At 40.7% G+C, this 21,955-nt stretch overlaps 1 protein-coding gene across 1 annotated transcript in view; it reads left to right on the top strand.

The window, feature by feature from the left end:
• The window catches only part of CACNA2D3 (calcium voltage-gated channel auxiliary subunit alpha2delta 3), an 856,949-nt gene that overhangs the window by 224,589 nt on the left and 610,405 nt on the right, over window positions 1-21,955 (top strand). Inside the window, exon 4 of the mRNA XM_021694907.1 lies at window positions 11,870-11,929. Within this exon, the coding sequence (XP_021550582.1) occupies window positions 11,870-11,929 (60 nt within the window). The remainder of the gene's footprint in view (window positions 1-11,869; window positions 11,930-21,955) is intronic.

Here is a 21,955-nt window from a genome sequence, read left to right as displayed (position 1 = left end):
TCCTTCCTTCCTTCCTTCCTTCCTTCCTTCCTTCCTTCCTTCCTTCCGTCCGTCCGTCCTTCCTTCCTTCCTTCCTTCCTTCCTTCCTTCCTTCCTTCCTAGTATTTTGATAGTATTTTGACAAGGAGTCTGGATATATTCTCCCAAACTCCTGTCCCTGCCACTTTTCTGCTCTCGGCACGTTGGCCCCTGCCTCTACCTCTGCTCTGAAATGATTCTTACACATTCATCCTCTAGTTCACTCATTCAGGTTTGGTCAGAAAAGTCAAAAAACTTTTAGGTATTCAAGTAGGCAAGGATTAATATAGGGAATTTAAAGCTCACCTGGTAGTTGGAAGAACCAGGGGCTTGAGGTTCAGGGAAACTGCTGTCCAAGTGCGTAGATTCAGGAAGTGCCATGGTCACAGGGAGCCACCACCCACGGCTTTAGCCTCTGTAGACTCAGTGGGTAGTTCTCAGGAGGGCATCTGGATGACACCAGCCAAAGATAAGTGTCATGTGCCAATGCTCACACACTTGGCCGTAGCTTCAGTTGGAGAATATTGGCATCTCCCGTCTTTGCCTTGCTGGTCTATCCGGGATCTAATCCAAAGACCTGCTGGTAAAGGATTCTTTAACATGTAGTTTTCAGGCTTCTGGACCCTGCCATGGAAGGGGTAGCTTAGGTGATGCTGAGTGTCAACAGGTGCCGTCCCAACACATATCCTTAATCAGCAGATTTTCCACCATTACATTGCTTGGTATTACTGTGAACTTTTGCAGCCCCTGCCACCCTCCTTTCCTCAAATGTTCCTCCTGAGCTCCAACTCCCTCTCTGATCATTCCTTGGTATCCTGGTGGTACTAGGTAGTGGTTAATAGCACCAAGCTAGTTACCAGGACTCTGTCCATCTCTTCATTCTCTCTGTCCTGTTGGCCTCCAAGTCTTGCAGATTTGCTTTCTTAAATAGCTTTAACATGCCTTTTCTACAATCTTTCTCATTATTGCCTTGGATGACCCTCTGAAAAAATTTTTAAAATCTAGATAACTTCAATAATATTAAAACTCTCCAGCTTCCTTTTGTGCTCCCTCCCTCCATGCAGTCCCACCTCTGGGCATCCCCATATACTGAATTCCTTGTGGTTGCCTGAATGTGTCATATTCTCTTTTGCCCTAGGGTCTTTGTACATACAATGTCCTCATCCTGGAAGGACCTTCCTGTTATCTGGGCTAGCTCTTATTCTTTAGGTCTCAACATATATGAGAAGCCTCCTTGTACCCCTTAAACCTAGTCTAGTTGATCCCTCAGTGGGCTTCTTCCTCTTGGAGCCTTTATCACATCGAATATGGTTGCTTATTTCTCTGTCTCCTTCCCTAGACTGTAATGTCCTCAAAGGAAGGAGATGCATCTTATAAATTTTATATTCCCAGCCAAACACAGTGGCTGGCACATAGTAGGGTGAATAATAGATCGTCTTTAATTTGTGCAACAGCTGTATTTTGAGTACTGGCCATGTGCTCAGTGTTGTTTTAAGAACAAAGCATGTCACCATTCTGTGGGAGGTGGGTGGTGATGGTAACTCTGAGGAGGGGTCATAGGACCTGCAGCATGAATGACAAGGAATGGGGGGCAAACATCCGAGGATCTGGGAGAACATCCTTGGCCAAGAGTACAGGAAAGGTACAGACAGAGATGAGTCTGTGATGGTTTGGGGCCAGAAGGATGGCTAGAAGTCTGGGGCCAGGGCAGGACAGGGCTTCTGAGGGTGCAAGGCCAAATCATGAAGAGCCTGTGAGTCATGGTCATGAGTGATGGGAAGTCATCAGAGGGTTTCAAAAGAGGAGGGATGCCATCAGAATTATTCTTAAAAGGTCCTTCTGGCAGCCATGTAGAGGGTAGAGCTTGAAGCAGAAGCTGGGGTCCTATAAGGAGGCTGGGGTGTCTAGGGACAGATGGTTGTGGTTTTGACTAAGTTCTACGGGAAGATGATGACAGTGATGGTAAACATGAGGCATACTTTGGAGGGAAGGCCCATTGGACTCGCTGATGGGTTGAGATATTTGTGCAGTCAGTTCGCATTAAATTGAGCAGTTTCCCTGTGTCAATCTTCCCTTATTTTGGGTTTATCCCCTTCTAATTTGTTATTTCAACACTGCTCCCAGATTAGTATAAAGATGACTTAACGTGCAGAAGTGATCATGTCGTTCTTCTGCCCAGTCGGACCTCTTTAGTGCCCCACCCCTGTGGTGCAAGGGACACAGGATTCCTTTGCTTAGCTCATTGCCCATGCTCACCTGAACCCTACCTGCCTGCCTTTTGGCACCCTCCTCCCCTTTATCTGCCCCATTCCAGGCCACCTGCAGCTCTGACAGACACATGGGGCTCCTACCTTGGAGCCTTTGTTGCTCCCTCCCCGTCATTTCTCTTGGCCATGTGGCTGACTCACCTCACCCTTTAACCCAGGCTCATGGTCACATCATTTATGAAACCTTCCCCATGGTTTCCCACACCCTGGCAGGGTTATCTGCTCCCTGCTTTGAGTTTTCATTACACTCGACACTCTCTGCCCTTTGTTTTCCCCATGTGTAGAGTTGGGATACTCTCTATGCTTTCTTTTAAGGAATAACTGGATTAATTGACTTGAGCACTTAGAGTAGCTCCACACATGGGAACAGGGGGTGTGGAACCCAACAGCTGTTTGCTGTTGTCACCTGTGTGGTCCTCCTATTATAGCCCACACCACACTGTCTGATGACTTGCTTCTCCTCCCAACTAGATGACAGATATGCCAGTTGTCTTCATGGCCCAAGCCCTGGCATAATTCTTCTGATATGCTTCATCATCATCATCATTATTGCCCTTGGCATCATCATCGGCAATGATAAGAGCTAACATGAATGGACATTTACCGTGTGCCAGGACTTTTGCCCAGAGTGCTCTCATGAAGTTGCTGGAGCCAGGATTCAAAGTCAGGTTGTCTGACTTCAGATCCTGCTCTCTGGACCAAAATATGTTGCCTCCCGACCCCCAGCTGAAGTTGCCTATAAACACTTGGATGGATAGATAGCAGGAAAGAATAAAAAGAGAATTAAAATAGCATTTTCATGCATCAGATGTATGTAAAAATCCGTCTTGAGTAGTAGAGTATGAATGGACTTGGAAGTTGTTCTGTGTTTTTCCACTTTGAAGGAGAAAGAGAATTTTCCTCCTCTGGCCGTGGTTGGGGTCCAGGGGCTGGGAGCTGCCTGTCACACTGGCTGGCCTAGTCCATGTCTCAGGTGTCATCCGTCAAAGGAGGTTGCTTTGGCAAACAGCTTAATTTCTGTGTTTGTGCCATTCTGAGGACATCAGTCAAACCTTTCAATAAAGGCCCTGGCTTCATTCCATTTTCAGCCTCACTGATCACGGATTTTGCTGCTGAAGCTGGAAAAGACTGGTGGATTCTGAAAACCAGTCCTTAAGGAGCAGGTGCATAGCCTTGTGTTTGTGAACACGAGGTTTGGAGTCCTTTCCTTGGCAGTAGAATTAACGTTCACATAACCTCCATGTAACTGTGAACTTGAGGAGTTGTTCCAAGTTCCCCCACGTGAGCTCCAACTGTGGGAGGCATAGACTCTGTGAGCTGTCCCTGTTACAGTCAAGTCATGTTATGCCTGAACATCTTGTCTCTTCCCCTGCCCCATCATAATAATTTCTTGTACTTGTGCAGAATCCTTTAGGAAATGTTTTGTGTCTACATTCTCATCAAATTCACACCCTGAAGTAGAGAGCAAAGATGGTATTATTTTGGTGCCTTAGATAAGAAAACTGAGGCTCAGAGAAGGTAAGATTTTCTCAGATCAAGCAACCAGTGAGTAGGATGATCTGGATTCAAACCTTTGTCCTTGGGCTCTGAGACCTGTTCTCATTCTGCTGGACCAAAATCTTCCTGCAGGTCAGGACTAAGTCATTTATTGCTTGGTGTCCCACTCAGTTCTTGGTGCCATTCTGATTACTTAATGGGTTATTATCAAATACTTACTAAACTAAGTTGAACAGATGTGAACTACAACTCGGAATAGAAACTCTGTAGGACAGATTTTCTTACTGGCCCCAACACCTTGTTAACTTGGCTGCACCTTATCTTATGGTAGAAGTTCCCGTCTTCCTTAGCTAGCTGGCTGGTACCTTCAATGATCTGCCATTGTGGGTTCCAGTCCACACCTCTCAGTAAGTCCTGGAAAAGATGTAATTAAGGGCTAGAACAGAATTTTATTCACCACTGTCAGAGCCTTCAGTGATAGGTGATTTCCTTACTTAGTGGAAAACAAATGTCTATCCTCAAACCGACATAGTCCCATTCATCCTGGACTGTCCCCTCAGGAAGTTAATGACAGTTCCAGTTCCATTGCCCACAAGGGAAATAGTCCAGTTATCCCCCAGCTGAAGAGTCCTGAGGGGACTTTTCAAGGTTTATGGTTAAGTACACTTGATTCTGGTAATCAATGAAGCCATTCCCAAGAAGGCAACATAAGCGGAAGGCCATGCCATAAACTGCTGGATCATTTGGGAAAATTACTCGTCTTCTCTTCCTAACTCCTCCCAGCTGCTGTGGCCCTTGGGCAGCCCCTGGAGCAAAGTTTGGCTGTTTCTATCTGCAGTAGCTTTGCACTCGTTGCACTTGGGCAAATGCAGCCTTAGCTGTAGAATGAGGTGGCTTTGGTTTGGAAATTGGCCATTCATGTTGATAGCAGGCATTGATTTAATCAGCCTCAAACTGATAACAGATATCTCTTGTGGAAATAAAGATAGTTTGTTATGGATTGTGATCCTGTCTTCTGATGTAAGCTCTAGGCTTATTTTGTCTTGTAAAAGTCTGGTGTGGGTTTATGTAATCTGAAAGAGCCGGGAAGAGGGGGGAGCCGAGGAAGGAAGAGAGCCCCAGGTACATGTTGAATGTGTTTGCTCTTTTGTTCCGTTACCTGCTTTCTCTGGAAACTTTATAGATTAGCTTTTATAATCCACTTTGAAATGTTTGCCCATTTTGAAAGCAGAAGCAATCTTTGCAGCTTTCAGGCAGAAGGTCATTTTATACAAAATGTTCATTCGTGTGCAACAAAGCTTATTTCTTCTAGAGAAACAAAGAAATAATGAAGTCTCCTTAAAAGCTGTTTTTCTCTAAAACGATCATCTTGATAGTTGCTGATTTATATGTGTCATTTCTATTGGAATTGAAAAGTGAAAACATTTATATCAATAAGGATTACTGAATATTAGGAAGCTCTTAGATATGACTCTGTGGATTTCAGCATTCCACGGTGGGACGGAAAAGAGTTCTTGTTTAATTGTGTCCATCTTTCCAGGTTATTGACTTTTGCCCTGGCTTATTGCCCGCTGGTCTTTGGTTGCTGTGTCCTTCTGTGTAGGTCTCTGAGATCTGGTTGTTTCTAGAACATTTTCTTGCCTCCAGAAGTTCGTTTGTTCTCGTGGGCTGGAACACTGGCTCAGCACCTTTCCTTGTTCTGGAAGAGCCTCCTGTTTTCCTTTAGAGCACAGCTTTGATGTCACTTCCTTCTGGGAAGCTTCCTAGCCTACTGGCAGCATTCTTTGTCACTTGCCCCTTTATGATGAAATCACTGTTTTCCTTGTGTGTGGCCCTCACCCTTCTGTAAAGCACATCATGTTGGTTCATGGCTCCCTTGGTGGTACAAGCCCCACACTTTGGGAAATAGTGATTGGACTATTCCAGCTACAAAATCAGCAAAGATGAATCTACGCTGTTACAGGGTAGTAAAAACTCCATCTTGAGAACAAAAGAGAAGGGATTTCCATGCAGAAGGAATGAAAATGTGAATTTGAACATCATCCTCTTCTCCCCCTCCCCCAACTTAATGGTTCTTAAACTGTTGGTTTCTGACCCTTTATACAAGAAAGGAGTGTCTGAAATTAGCCCTGGGGACAAATCAATCTCATTTTGTCCAGATTCCCAGAGACATCTTTTCATATGCTGACAGCATTTTGAATGAGGATAGAGATTTTTCATTTTATTTCTAGGATCAATTGAGTTTGAAATCTGTGATGCAGAGAGGACCAAGGTCCCCTCTGTCCTCACTGCTGTAGACGGTCAACATGTTGAGTTCAAGCCCTGCCACATAATATGGTGCTGGGGTAGCATTAACCCCAGGCACACACTGATGCGCAGAAGGTGTAACTCTTCCTCCATCGAACTGCAGCCCTTAAAGCAAAAGCTGCTCAATCTAGTGTAAGGAAAAGGTGAACCATGCCACACTAGGTATGGTTGTAACCGCAGTTATCATTCTTGATTGATTTATTTGGTTGTTCTTCTACACTGAGTTTAGTGCTTGTTGGATTTGAAGGAAGACTCACGTGATCTCTAACTCCGATATTCTTGACAATTCAGTCATTAGCTCCAAGTGAACCATTGGTGCAGCCCAAAGCCATGTTAATGGTTATAGATTTTCCTTAGAATCGCTTCAGTTGAGCTTAACCCTTTTTTTTTTTTAAAGATTTTTTATTTATTTAAGAGAGAGAGAGTGAGAGAGAGCATGAGAGGAGAGAGAGTCAGAGGGAGAAGCAGACTCCCCGCTGAGCAGGGAGCCCAATGTGGGACTCGATCCTGGGACTCCAGGATCATGACCTGAGCCGAAGGCAGTAGTTTAACCAACTGAGCCACCCAGGCGCCCTGAGCTTAACCCTTTTTTTGAGAAAGAATTATGTATTCATTCCAGAAAAAAAAATGGCAATAAAAATGCTGGTCTGATTATTAAATGTGTTGTTGCAAAACGTTGAATGAAAACCACAAAATGTATTAAGTGCTTTGAAATCTTTGTTAAATTCCAATATCCCATTATAACAGCATTTACAAGCCAAAGCTTTTTAGTTTTAACATGAGAAATAAAAATAACGTTTTTCTTTGCTACTCCATATGATTTTTATATTTCTGTTTTGCTTTAAGGATTTTTGTCTGTAATTGCTCCCTCCCCCGCCTTTCCCCTTTCTTATTAAAAAACTTTTTTTTCATTTGTACATAATTTGTTCATTCTGATAGAATCAGTAGGAGTCTAGTAGTAGGTTACTTTGTTGTATATCACATTTTCTGTTACCCTTCCCCTCCCCACCCCCCGTTCTTTCTTCCTTTTCTCCCGTTAAGCCAAGATAATCAGGAATAAAAAAAATAATAATAATAAAATAAAATACAAGTAGAACAAACAAAATTGTTTTCTTTTTCTGATCCAATTTATATTGTGACTTGGTGTCCTATTTTCCCTCCTCCTGAACCATGACGGAAAACTTGACCTCTATGATGTCTTTAGCTGTAGTCTTGATTTAAGGGTTTTGGGGGAGGAGACGGGAGACTGCATCCTGTAGCATTGCACTGATTATACGTGGGGTCATTGTAACAAAAATAAGATGTGATTTTAAATGAAATGCTTTAATATCCCACTATTCCCCTTGGCAGTTTTGCCGTCACCATGGCTATAAATAGTGTCCATGGTCCATGGCTTCTAGCATTTCTTATTTATAACGATAGCTTTTGTTTGTATTTGTTTCACTAAAAGGGAAGAGTTATTTAGAAATAAGAGTTATTTAGAAATATAAAAAGTCGCTGAAACATGAATTGCAACTTTCCAGCTCATAGATGCTTTGTTCCAAGACCAGGATGTATATTCCAGTACACTGTTATCATTTTTGTTGAGTGACAGATTGCTTTGGCATCAGAGTGGGGAGGATCCGTGGACGGCACTGCCGTTTCCTTGCCTCAGAGCTCAGTTTTGAATGCTAGTCTTCAAAGCCATTTTTATTTCCAGTGTTCAGTTTTAATTAAAAACCACATTCACAATTCTATAATCCCATCTGCGGATCCAAAAGGGGAATTCATACAAGAGAAAATTAACTTATTATTATGAAAAGCACACTGCCTTTCCAATAGGTATAATAGAGTAACAGTTTCCCTCGGGCTCAGTGGTTCCTTATATAATAACTAAAATATTAGCAAATTTTAATTGATTTTCCTTACCTGCAAGTGGTAATCAAACTTATTTTTAAAACATACTTAATTTGATTTAGATGATAAGGGTATTTGCTCAGGAAAGAGACATGAGAGGCTGCTCTTTTCTACAGGCAAGTGTCAGAGATGGAAGTTGAGTGGTCTTGACTTTTAAATGGTGATTCAATTTATTTTTGTTTTATTAACAGTAGGAACTTTTGTCTTCAGGACTCTGTTTTAGGTAAATTTATGGCACACGATATCCTTCTTAAGTAACATTTCTTTTAACTCATGTATCTTTATAAGAGTATTTCAGAAGAAATATCAACTATCCTTTGTTCTTTACAAAAGGTGCACAATTCTTGTGCTATTTGTCATTACCATTGTGCACAAGAGATGTGCTTGTTCTCGGGGATTTCCCCCTGAATTTTCCCATAAGATGTAGGCCTATCTTCCAGTAGCACCAGAGGGCAGATTGGGATAGCCTCGAGGTCCACTGCATCAAGTGTGAATCCTTTCAAAGAGCCCTGTTCCAAAGTACTTACTTGCTTTACATGACATAACTATTATGTGTCACTGCCTGTGGACCATATTTTTTTGAATCTTATTTCTTAAGGCTTTGTAGTGAGCTTGATGGGAAAATATCTTCATGGAAACAAGAAATATATGAATTAAATTAAGTTAAAAAAAAAGCATGTGGCAAATTTAACTTGAGAATGAACATAAAAGCTGGCTAGCTGGCTAGCAGGGTACTCACTGCTCCACACAGAGAAGAGGGCTCTGGCTGATCTTAGTAGTTAGTACAAAGGTATTGAATTGTTTCCAATATATTACCTTCTTGTGCCCCATTGTTACAGGATTTGTGTCCCCTTGGTGCCCGGGTTCTTGGTCACACCGCTTTGAAGAATGAAGAGGTAGACCAGATGAAGAGTGGTGGGCAGCAAAGCGAAGTTTATTGAGCAAGACTACAAAGCTCCCAGAGAGGGAGGGGGACCTGAGTGGGTTGCCCTCAGCATTTCTAAGTTTAGGGTTTTTTATGAACTCTTTTGCGGAACTTTCTTAAGCAATCAAGGTGTGCTGAGTTCAGTCAATCAGGGCTTTGGTCACATATCTGTCTACCTATTAGGTTAAAGTCCACATGCTGATGGTCTTTTTTTGCTGACATCTCGGGGCTTAGCATATTGCCTGTGATATTGACAAATGCTTTTGTAGTTCATTTTCTTACTGTAGGACGTTTTGCAGAAGTCATTTCTGCAAAGGCTGCAAAGCAGAATGTCTGTGCAGTCCTGTCTAAGCTGCAAAACAAGATGTCAGTACTGTTTTATTTTAGCTGTCCTGACTCCATATTTTCTTGTTGGGGACCCTGGCCCTGACTACCTAACTGTCCAACTAACTCCTAACACCATGACATGTATTACAGTAGTTGAAATACATTTCATGTTATGTTATATATGAATGTCATATGGTATGTATGATATGCATATACAAATATTCGCACAAAGGCAAATGTATTTTTCTAGATACATGAAATACATTTCGTGCTGTGTTATTTCATGATAATTTCAACTACCTATTATTTCCATCTTGTTCTCTTATTTGTTGGTGTTATACTGCTTTATTGTTTTCCTCATTTCCAGTTGTTCACTTCTTTCAATATTATCTTTGTCATCATGAAGTTTTATTTTGTTCTTATCTTTTGATCATTTGTACATGTCATCCACATTTCTTCTCTGGGTTCTCAGAGTACTTAGACACGATGAAACAACTTCTGTGTGTTTAGGTAAATACATAATCAAAATGCATGACTTTTTTTGATAATGTAAGTGTCCAGACGTGTATAATATTTATAACCAATTTATAAACCTCGATATGTAACTGATTTCATGATACATACATAAAAATTCTAAATCTGTTACAAAGATTAAGAGAATAAGCTCTGACAAATACATAGATTCCTTGTATCACTGTCTGTCACTCATCTGTCAAAGTCCACCTGGATGCATTTGCTGATTGGGTCATGTGATCCCAGGAGGCTGACGAACTTCATTGTTTAGGATGATTCTAGGAAGACTGTGACCCAATGAAAGCTTGGGGCCAACGGATCCAATCTACATAGAGTGTCTCTCCTTGTTTTTCTTTTTCTCTGTTTCTCATCCTGTCCATTTTATGCTTCTAGAAAGCATTTAATGTCTTATAATGAAAATACTTATGTACACAGATTCTAAAAAGACAAATGAAAGTTGAAAAACCTTGGAGGGCTGGTGGATATCCTTAATCAAGGCTGCAGGGATGAGTTCAGCTCTAGGATGAGTGCTGTTTTTTTGCCACTGGTTCTCAAACTTTAGTGGCTTCCGAATTCCCTGGAGGGCTTGTTAAAGCAGATTGCTGGGCCCACCCCCAGGGCTTCTGATTCTGTAAAATGGGATGGGGCATGAGAACATGCATTTTTGACATGTTCACAGGTGAAACTGATGCTGCTGGAGGGGGACATCCCTTGAAGAAGCAGTACTCTAGCGTCACTGTTTCAGGGTTTTCAGATGAAAAAACAGGCCCGAGAGGGGCAGAGGCTTGCCTGAGATGTAGTGGGCTGCATCTAGGCTAGAATTAGAACTGGGTCTTCTGGCTCTGACCCTATAATGTTCTCCTGGGGGCTGTTCTTTGATTGACCAGAGAAGGGGAAATCTCTTCCTGACCATTCGAAGGAAGTGTGGGAAGCCAGATTTGCCACCCTCCTGGAGTCCTGTCTGCGGGTCTCTGGCTGGCCTATCTCTTTTTTTGTATGTTCTATGGAGAGAGACGGCTTAGTGGTCTATATTGGTGCCTAATGTTACCCACATATATACCAACCTCTTCATTTCCATATCCAATTTAATAATTATTCATGGAACATTTGTCTGTTGATTCATAATCATTTAGAGATTAATACCCATGTCATCATGTTTCAAACGTGGCCTATGAAACTCAGGTCTGTATTATGTCAATTAAAAACAAGTTAAAGACGGCCTGGGCTACAAGAGTAACCTGGAGAAAAATAGAAATGGCTGAATTTTTATCTGGATCTGAAGGTTTTGCTTTTAGTTTGATGAAATTTCAGTGAACTGTTATCTCACTAAATGAGTTTTGTGCAGTATTCTCTAGCCTATGTTTTCATCTTAATATTGGCAAATTCAAAATAAAGTAAAAATGATTTCGATAGGTGACTAATTGCCTTTAAATGGAATTTTATGAAACTGCTTTCATAAGACTATGGATTGGTTGAATTTAGTTGGCTAAGAAGAGTAACAAGCGTTGTGTATTTATGGGTCCTGCTTATTGATTTAATTTCAGTGATTTTCTTATTGGGATGCAGATTGTCAAAATGGCATTGAGGTACCATAAATTCAAATAACTGTCACCTGATAATTACATACTAGAACTGGATGCGGAAAGAATTGCTTTGAATGATTGAGGGAATTAAAATAAGTAGCATTTCTCAAACCAAAGGGGAAGAAAGCCCACTTAGTGTTGGGCTCAATTTAATAAATCTTGACCCAAGAGCCTTCTATACCTAAGGGATACACTCGTCTAGGTTGGTTTTGGCATCCACGTTGGGCCTCAAGGGCCAGTGTCTGAATTGTTACAAATTGCTATGAAAATGGATGCAGAACTTGTGTGCATATATACACACATAACAGTAACTATTTGCTAGAAAAACTGTGATGGAATGATGGAGGCAAAAACCAGAGTTGGACACTGGTGTTGCTCTTTTCAGTTTCATGGGAGCAAAGCCTCCAGGTCACAATGCACATGCCATGATGTAATCTGTCATCTTGGGGCCAGGGAGAAACACCAGTCTTTTCGCATTGTTGGAACGGGGTCTGGGCCACATTTTGGATCCTTCATGTCGCCTTCTCTCTTTTCAGCGTCTTGTGGAGGCTGCAGAAGAAGCACATCTGAAACATGAATTTGACGCAGACCTGCAGGTAACCGATTCTAGTTGGAGTTAAGTTTTTTGTGTGTTGTCTGCCAAACGAGAAACACTAAGTGTGCCAGAGACACCTGCTTTCAGGGGATGGGAGAGAAGGGCTCTCAGGAGGATGGTACAGAGTTGGAATAAATGTGCCTATTTCTTGATGGGGCAGGGTGGCGATCCCCAACCATTTTCTACCACAGCAGTTATAGTGAGCGATGACACACACTCACGCACATGCACAGAACAGATTTTGATGAACTCCTCCCCAGTTCTGGGGGATGTAACCTCAGTCAACTAACAATGATCACCAGAACTCCTAATGGCATATTGATAAGTTAGACAACAGAATATGTGTAAATACCACTTCCCTGGCTGGATTTTAAGATTTTATTTATTTATTTGAGACAGAGAGAATGAGAGAGACAGAGAGCACATGAGAGGGGGGAGGGTCCGAGGGAGAAGCAGGCTCCCTGCCGAGCAGGAAGCCCGATGCGGGACTCGATCCCGGGACTCCAGGATCATGACCTGAGCCGAAGGCAGTCGCCCAACCGACTGAGCCACCCAGGCGCCCTTCCCTGGCTGGATTTTAGATGACTGAAAGCAAACTTGTGATGGATGTAGTCTTGCATTGACTGTTAATTGTATCTAAAAATTAAATCACTCACTGACATGGGATTTGAACATCTACTTAATAAACTTCTTGCCGTATATCTTATATCCAACTATGGAATACCTGTGTTTGGCCGAGAAGGATTTTGATGTTGCCATGTATATAGAAAACATATTAAAAGGTAACAAGTGAATTGAATGATACCTGGAGGTTCCTTTGGGTCCCTCTTCCTCTCGAAGGAAATTTTATCTGTATTGTCATTTGGAGTTCTGTGGTGTTTCCTCACTGCTAGGTAAACAGAAGGAGTGAATCTTAATCCTTAAGTCTGTGCTTTGCTAGAATGTATCTCTTCTAGTGGCATGTGGTCACAATTAGGAAGTAGTGTTTATTTTGCTGTGTTTCATTTATTGGAAACAATAAAGGCAGACATGGATATGCAAGCACAAAAAAAGTGGTGATATGAAAATAGGCTTTGGTGTCTTCGTTCCATGGATGAACTTCTTCTCATCCCTCCCCATCTATATTTTTTTCCTTGTGGGTAAAAGAATGCACACTCAAATGGGGTAATTGAAGAAAGTTTAATAAAGGGAGTATTTACAAAGGTATGGTTAGAGAAACCAACAAGTGATGGTGTTACCCCCAGGGCAAGCCACACTTCTGGCCTGAGAAGCGAGAGGAAGGAGTGGTTTCTAGAACCCAGGCAGAGTAGCTATATGGAAAGGGTATTTGATAGAGATGTGCAGCCAATCATGGTGAGCTAGAAGGATGGACTTTAGGGGGATAATGTCCTGATAACAGTGTCTAGCCTTCTGATATCTTGCTGGGACCCACCATTGGCTGAAGCCAGTTACTGGTGTGGTTGATGTAGTTCAGTCTTCTGAAATTGAGCTAGGTGCAAAAGGATGAATAATGGGTCTGGAGAGGAAAGAGAAACTGTCAAACCCACCATTTGGTGGTCATTTTCAGAAATGACACTAGCATATGAAGCAAACAGAGCCAGGACTGTAGCCAAGCACAAGAGGTTCCGGGGGCAGGGTGGAGAAGTGTCGGGGACTATTGGTAACATCAGGAGTGGGGGGGAAGCCAGCCCAGCTCTTTGAGCAAAGCTGCAAGAGAAGGAGCAGAGGAGTTAGCTGAATATAGCAAGAAGCACATTGCTTCCTCCAGCCACACCTACATGGTGGCTGTAGGAAGGTCCGGGGGCCGTTTACTGGTCACATTTATCTTCAGTGTGCCTCCTCTTCAGAGGGTTTGGAATTCCTAGAGTGGGCCAGAGGGATTGAATGGAAGCATCAGGAAGCAACTTTGTAACTGTGAGGGTTGTAGGGACCTCTTGAATGTGTTGCCAAGAGAAACCATCTCCTTCTCCTGAGGAATTTTCTGGTTGTAAATTACCAAAACTCAAATCAACTCAAATGAGATTATAATGCTGAATAAAATAAGAATCCATGGGTCCACTCTAATAAGATACAAATAAATAGACACAGATGATAGATAAATACATACATAAATAAGAAGGGAAAGTTCAGGTGGCTCAGTTGGTTAAGTGTCCGACTCTTGATCTCAGCTCAGGTCTTGATCTCAGAGTTGTGAGTTCAAGCCCCGCATTGGGCTCCAAGCTGGGCATGGAGCCTACTTAAAAAAAAAAATGACAAAGAAAAGGGAAAGCTCTTACAGTAGGATGCCAACTAATAAATATAGGAGAGATGGTGGAGACAGAAGGTTATGTAATAATTCAGGCAAGACTCTTCAATGGATACTAAAACTAGTAGGAAAGAGTTTGATGAAGAACAGGACATTGATAGTTTCAAAGTATCTGCCCACAAATTTCTTATTAATTACAAAGGGGAATATAGCAACTTTACCATGGAAAAACCTGGCAGATACCACCTTAAACAGGTAATCAAAGTTAGTATCACCAGTGATGAGACAAAGTGATGTCAAGTGCCTCCAGATGTGTGTTGGGCTTTAGGACAGCATCCCTATGTAGAATTCTTGCCCAGAATGTGTAACCTGAATCTAATCATAATAAAACATCAGACAAATCTGGATTGAGGAATATTCTACAAAGTAACTGGCTGGACTCCTCTTCAAACCTTCCAAGGTCAAGAAAGACAAAGAAACATTGAGGACCTGCTCTAGACTAAAGGACACAAAAGACCCATGATGATGAAATGCAATGGATCCAGAACCAGAAGCAGAGATTTGAAAATGGACTCTGCATTAGATAATAATAATGTATCAATGTTGAATTTCCTGGTTTCCTTGTATTGTACTTATGGAAGAGAATGTCTTTGTTCTTGGATTTTTCTGTACCAAACATTTGCATCCACTGGTCCAACAGGAAGAAGTCAGTTTATAGGAGAGTGAAAAAGATGATTGGAAGATCTGGTGGTGGTTATAGCTTATATAGTCAATTTTATTCTGAGATCAGTTGTCTACAAAACATGAGTGGGCAAGGGAGGGAATGATTTAATGACTTGAGGGGATTATTTATCCTTCAGCAGAGGACAAATGTGCTGTGGTTTAGTTCAACTAACCTAGAGCCACTCCTTTTTTGTCTCTCGGAAGCTAGTGCTACGTTCAAGAATGCTCTGATTTCCTATTATTGAAGCTTTACAGTGGAATTCTGGTGTAGCACAGCTGATTCCCTTGTCAGATGTGGTGCTGTAGACATAAATGCACCATTAGCATCTCCCTCTAAAAGAGAGAGAGACAGACAGACTGAGAAAATGAGTCTTTGGATTGTTACAGTTTTTGTTCTCTTAGGAACAAAGAAGGGGAGCCCAGTTTTTCTTCCTCCAGTGATCTGTTTTATATAAATGCAAGAGAAATATCAGGGGCTGTAGTTGTGGTCTGAACTAGAGTAGAGGTTGAAATAATCTGTCAGTATTACAGAGTGTCATTTATTACCTGGACCTCAGACCTTGGTGAAATCTTCTCTGGGTCAGAGTAAACCATGTGTGCTTTTGTGAGAACCTGTAAAAGAGAAGCCTTTGAGAAAATAGATGTGCATGGAAGAATGCATGTCTCCTTCAATGAAGGTTTTGAAGCTGCGAAGCTTCAATGCTATTAAGTGCAAGTCTTAACAGCTTGGATGTCAGCCCCATTGCTATCACTGGGATAGCAGGTCTGCGCATGGGCTCTGGGTTTATTGCTACAACAGTCCATTAGAGCTGATCAATTGTTAATCTGGGTTCCACTGACCTCTTGGCAACCCCTGCCGGTGGATTGTTTTTATCAAAAAAATTTCAGACTACCATCTGCTCACAGTGAAATAATGCTGAGGACGTCCCCGTGCTATTAGTTCAGAGGGAGCTGGGAGTCTGTTTTCCTACAGAAAAAAATAAAACAAAAAAACCAAAAACAGTGCTTTTGTAAAATTTCCTAAACTCTGTAGCTTCAAGTCTTAGACCCCTGCCCCAGAATAGAAAAGAAATGGCGGATCAGCCTCTTCTTTCCATTTAGATTGGAGTTTTTGCATCAGTGCTTTGAAAGTGAAGAATTTGCTTCTCATTGGTAGAATCATCAAGAGTTATCAGAAGAAAGTCATGCCTCCTTTATTGTCAGGATTTTATTTCTCATTTAAATTTTGTCTTACATTCTCTTTAGAGGTTGATGTTTTTCTCATGGGCTTATGGCCTTAACATCAGCAGTCCCCTTTGTAAGGTCCTCTAACACGGTATTAGCTTATTCTTAACAAAAACTCTGTTGGGGCAACAGGCAAAATCCAGCCTTGGAAAGGTGTGTGAACATGTGTGCATGTGTGAACAACCCACAATGCAGCGTCTTCCATGGAAACCAGAACTGCCTGGTCATCTTTATTGACTGGAAAACTCTATTGTTGACACAGGGGTCAGCTCAGCCCTCTCTCTGGCTTGTCCCTCTCCATAGGTGGCCTGTGGGTTCTAGATGGGTCTTCTCTTGGTTTGTTCTTTACTTTCTGATATCTCTCCATTTGGGCAATTTATAGTTATAATTGATATGAACAGAGGCCTTGTTAAAATGGCATCTTTGCTTTTTTATTTTGTGCTTTGAATTAATACAGGTTTTTTTTTTTTTATGTAAAGCTCATATGAGATTGGTAATTATAATGAAAACAGTTGAAAAAAACCCCTGTGTCTTAATTATAACATGTGATTATTTTAGGGTTGCACCCTCATTCAACCCATTGTGAGGTGAGGATGGAGTGGTAGGAGCAGACCCTAGCCCCGATTATCCTGTTCATTGATGAATCTCCAGAAAACTAAGTCTACACATGTAGCATAACTTAGAGAGAATGCTTTCCCCCCTCTTACTTACTCTTTCTTTTTGGGTTTTTCCATTGGCAGCGAAGAAGATGAAAAAAAAGTCCTTTTGACAGTTTACTAAAAACCTGCTTATCTTTGAACCGCAAACATATTTTCTTTGAAAGCTGTCTCCAATAAGTGCCAATTGCACAGAGCTGGTGCACAGCAGAAAAAAAAAATGTGGTTTTGAATTGTGTATCTTGCAGAAGGCTTTTTCATTGCAAAGTTTTTTATAATAATTTTTCTTTGTTATTTTTTAAGTACTAGGAAAATAAAAAGCCTGGTGACACGCAGAAGGATAACAAAAGTGTGAGTGGGAAGGAACGGGGGAATGGAGTGTCTCGAACGTCCCCTCTGGGTCATCCCCAAGCCACAGACACCTCCCTTGCAAATGCAGTGGCCTCATTGCAATGTTGGGGTGAGGGGTTTGGAGTGGGAAGGATGCAGAGACCGTGATGGGAAATCTCCAAGTGGGACAGCCTGGTGATACACCATCCTCTTGGGAGCAGCTTCCCACCGCTGCCTCCTGGCCAGAACTGTTAGAGTGGGAAGGTCCTTGCTGAGGGAGACCGAGGTAAAGGGAGGGGGTGGCTCAGGAGCTCCCGGGTCCTGCACTGTAGGATGCCTCTATCACCATTCATGGGCAGAAGAAAGCCTTTCCCGGGAAGGATTAGAAAGGGCAGTGGAACAGCAAGCCCCAGAGCAGGGCTGTCCTTTTCCCTGACAGCTTTTCCCTGCTGGCCGGTGACGCTTTGCCCTGGGGAAACCCGCACGTTGTGGGCGTGAGCAAAGGATGGGTTTAATAGAGGTTCTTTCTGAGCAGAGGAAATCACGATCCTCACGGGCTTTTTCATATAATCCTGTCAAGCCCCAATCCATCCTTGTCCTCTTTGCCTGAATGAGGTGTTGAGCTCCTTGCAGAAGGAGGTGGTGGGGCACTGAAGACCCTGTCCCCAGAATTAGAAATGGTGCTTTTCATAGAGGTAGCAAATCGACTTTTTGTGCATAAATTAGAAACATAGGGGTCACATCTACGGGAAAATAAATGAAAAGAGAAGGAAATTTTCACTCTATTAAAATAAGTCCCCCCCCCCCTTTCTAATCTAATTTATGAGAACATGCCTATTTTTTTTTTTCTTTTTATCAGCTTGGCAGGGGGGGGTCACAGTCTTCTGCATTTTAAGATGTTACATTTGGATGTTTCTTAGTTAGGTGTCACATGTCATTTATGCATAATACTGATGTGTAAATTGTTTCCCCAGAATCTCTAAGGGTGCAAATTTGAAAAGTAAAGTCATTTCTCAGTTGTCACACACACACACACTCTCTGTGTACACACACTATCGTTTTTGTTCATTTGGCTAGAATGTTATAACTTTTCATAAGGTCAGTGCATGACTGCGCTTTGTGTTAATGAGTTGTCTGGTGGTCACATGTGAGGCACAGGACCCTGACTGTTGGTCATGTGAAAGTGTAAGAAGGGGGTGGCAGGTGGAGCCTCAGCTTGACCCAACACAGAGAGCCTTAGTCTAGAGGTCTGAAAATGTAGGTTCCAGTAGATCTTGTCCACCTGGACCGTTTACGTGCTCCAAGATCTGCTACTGTGGCCTCCATGAAATGACATATTGTAGCATCTAGATGATTTCTAAGATTTCATCCATCTCTCATGTGCTGCAGTCATTCAACAAGTAGTTGTCCATAACCTCCTCTGTGTCTGGCGCTGTGCTGTGGATATGGCCATAAGCTCAGCTGATGCTGTCCTTGTTCTCACAAAGCACACCATCTAACAGCAGTGATGGATATTAAAGCCATGATGACATAAATAATTATTACATTTTAATCATGATAAACAACATGAAAGAGGAGGACAGGGCATTATCACAATGCACATCTAGCAGACCTCATGTATTCTGGGAGTTCAAGGGACCTTGGAGCAAAGCCCCCAATAGTGAGTCTTGATTGAGTGGAGATTCTAGAGTTCACCTCCCCCACAGCTAGAAGAAATGTCCCCAGACACAGAGAACCCATAATATCTTTATTTTCCATAAGTGCAAAACTTTTATCTGCTTTCCAGATAATAATTTTTCTCACCTCTGAACTCTAATGGTACTTTATTTTTGCCTCTTTTCTGATGCTCACCATTTCCTATCCTGTTAATTTTATTCACATATATCTATGTATTGCTTAATTTAACATTTATCGAGGACTCAGTACATATTAGACCCTGTTCTAGATTATGGGACTTCTACAAACTGAGATGTGACCCCTACCCCCTAGGAAAGTTCTAATCTACCTTTTTAAATATAATTTTTTGGTTGTTGCTTTAAGTGAGCATCTTAAGTGTACAGTGTATCTAGACTTAATTTAGTGTATGAAGTAGCACTTCACGTGGAACGAAAATTTTTCAACAGTATGATTCTACCTACCACCATCCTTTGTGGTATTACCATATATTGTACTTCTGTATGTGTTATAAATACCATCATAAGCGTTATTTTTATTTGGCTTTATATTTGGTTTAATCAGCTGTTTTCTAAAAAATTAAATAAGAAAAAAGATAGCAATATATTTACCCACACATTTGCCACTTCTGGTACTCTTCATTCCTTCGTATGGATTTGAGTTTCCATCTGTTACCATTTCTCTTCAGCCTGAAGAACCTCTTTTAGCATTTTTATTTATTTTATTATTATATTTTTACATTGCAGGTCTGGGAGCCACAACTTCTCTCAGCTTTTGTTTATCTAAAAATATCTTTATTTCACCTTCATTTTTGAAGGGTAATTTTGCTGTTTATAGAATTTTTACTTGACAGTTTATTATTTTTTTAGTACTTTGAAGATATAATCCCATTCTCTACTGATCTTCAATGTTTCTGATGAGATGTCAGCCATCATTTTTATCTTTATACCTCTGTATACAGTAAGTCATTTTTCTTTGCTACTTTCATGACTTTTCTCCTTATCTTTGATTTTCAGTATACTGTATAGTGTGATAAGTAAAGGATGTTTCTATATGTGATTTTCTTTATATTTATTCTACTTGGAGTTTGCTGAGACTGTTGAATATTCTTAACGTATTTGAAAATTTTTTAACAATGGGGAGCCTGGGTGGCTCAGTTGGTTAAGTACTGGGCTCCGCAGTCAGTGTGGAGTCCACTTGAGGATTATCTCTCCCTCTACCCCTCCCATGCTCCCATGCATGCTTTCTCTACAATAAATGAATAAATCTTGAAAAAAATTTTTTTAACAATGATTTCTTCAAAATTTTATTGCCCCATTCTTTTTACATTTCCTCTTGGAACTTAAGTCACATCTATGTTAGATTGCTTTACCTTGTCCCACAGGTGACTGTGGCTTTTTTTGTTTGTTTCCAATCTATGTTCTATTAATTAGTCTCCAGGTTCACTAACCCGTTCTTCTGTATCTCTAATCTGCTGCTAAACTCATTCAGTGAATGTTTTATATATTGTACTGTTAGTTTGAGAATTTTCATTAAATCTTTTTTATAATTTCTATTTCCTGCTGAAATTCCTTATCTGTGAACTGATTATAGTCATGTTGTTGTTTTATTTAAGTCCTCAAACACAGCTACAAAGCTGTTTTAAATTTCTTCTCTGATAATTCCAGCACCTGGGTCATTTCTGTGTCTGTTGCCTCCTTTTTTCTTTTGAAGTGGCTTTTTTTTTTCTTATTCATGTGTCTTGTGATTTTTTATTGTATGATGGACATTGTAATTATAGCTTTGACTGATTTTTATAAATTTCTTCATTATATCTTAATATAGTTCCATCCGTGTGGTAGGTGTTCTAAAAATACCAAGTTTATTGAATTTGATTAAATTGGTAGTAGGAAACACTTAAGACATGAAGAGACAGAAATGATACATCATATATAGTAGGACAGCCTCCAGTGATTTGATATTCTGCATTCTAACATCACATAAACATTGACTTCTTCCAAAAGTACCACACAAGACCATTTCCTAGCTGAAAGAAAGAGAAAAGTGCATTTTTGTTGATAACCTTAAAATGTAAACATTGTTTCTCAAAAGTTATCATTTCTACAGCTTAATTATATTAGTACCATCATGTGTTCTAAATCCAAATAAAGATATTGATATTAACAAATTTAAAGACAAAAAATGCAACTTAATAGCAAGAATAACTGTTTGGTTTTGTTTGACCAGTCATCTTACTTTATAGATCAGAGGGGAAAAATTGCATTATTTGCTCTGTTCAAAGTTATTTTTTATTTGCCTGTACAACATTTACATATTAGTGACCCTCTTTTTTCTTTGCTACTTTTGTGTTTAGAAACTCTGGATCTTTTATCTAATTTCATTAACAAATACAATCTAATAAAATGCCTGTGTGTTTTCCTCACTGTCCTAGTTTTCTTGCTACAATGTTCTTTTTTCTATCATGACCATGTATATCTCAATTTGTAGGTAATAATGGTTATAGAAGTTGTAATTACTGCTTTTGAGAGCACTTTCTTTCCTACCAAACTTATTGGTTCTTTTGTGATTCTTTTAACTTTTGGGTTTTCTCAACTGGACTTTCTCAAAGCTGGGAATACTTATTTAAAATAAATATTTGTTTAAAACACATTTGTTTTGAATAAGGTATTTTAAGCACAATGAAACAGTACCAGTTTAAACTGTATTGAATGTTCCAATTTACAAATACTTTTAAAATTTAGTTTTATTGTTTTCATATACACAGTGTGCTTGTGGTGTTTTGGACATGAGCCAGTTTGGCTAACGGGGGCATTTTGGGACACCAGGGCCACCTTGGTATATCTACAGTATTGTTAGGTAAACTCTTAGTGGATCTTTAATCATAATATTCAGAGTCCCACAGTGCATTTTCAGAAACCTCAGTGTCTTTCATGAAGAGAGCTGACTGCAGAGGTCATTGGCAGACCCCAGAAATTACTTTGGATCTTTCTCCAGAAAGTTGTTTGGCAGCAGTGGCAATGTCCTTTACATTGTTGATTTTTCACCAAGGATCTTTGTGGTCTAGGGATTTGGCAACTGCTATTGATTTTTTTAAGTAAAACTTGGAACTTGGTGGCAGTCCAGAAAGTAGACAGCTCAACAGAAATTTTCCAATCTCACATAAGCCTGTTGATAA

The sequence above is a fragment of the Neomonachus schauinslandi genome, chromosome 1 (genome assembly GCF_002201575.2).
Source record: "Neomonachus schauinslandi chromosome 1, ASM220157v2, whole genome shotgun sequence".
In the NCBI taxonomy this organism is placed as follows: domain Eukaryota; kingdom Metazoa; phylum Chordata; class Mammalia; order Carnivora; family Phocidae; genus Neomonachus; species Neomonachus schauinslandi.
The sequence above is the reverse complement of the archived record's forward strand: the minus strand, read 5'-3'. Positions and strand labels throughout refer to the sequence as shown.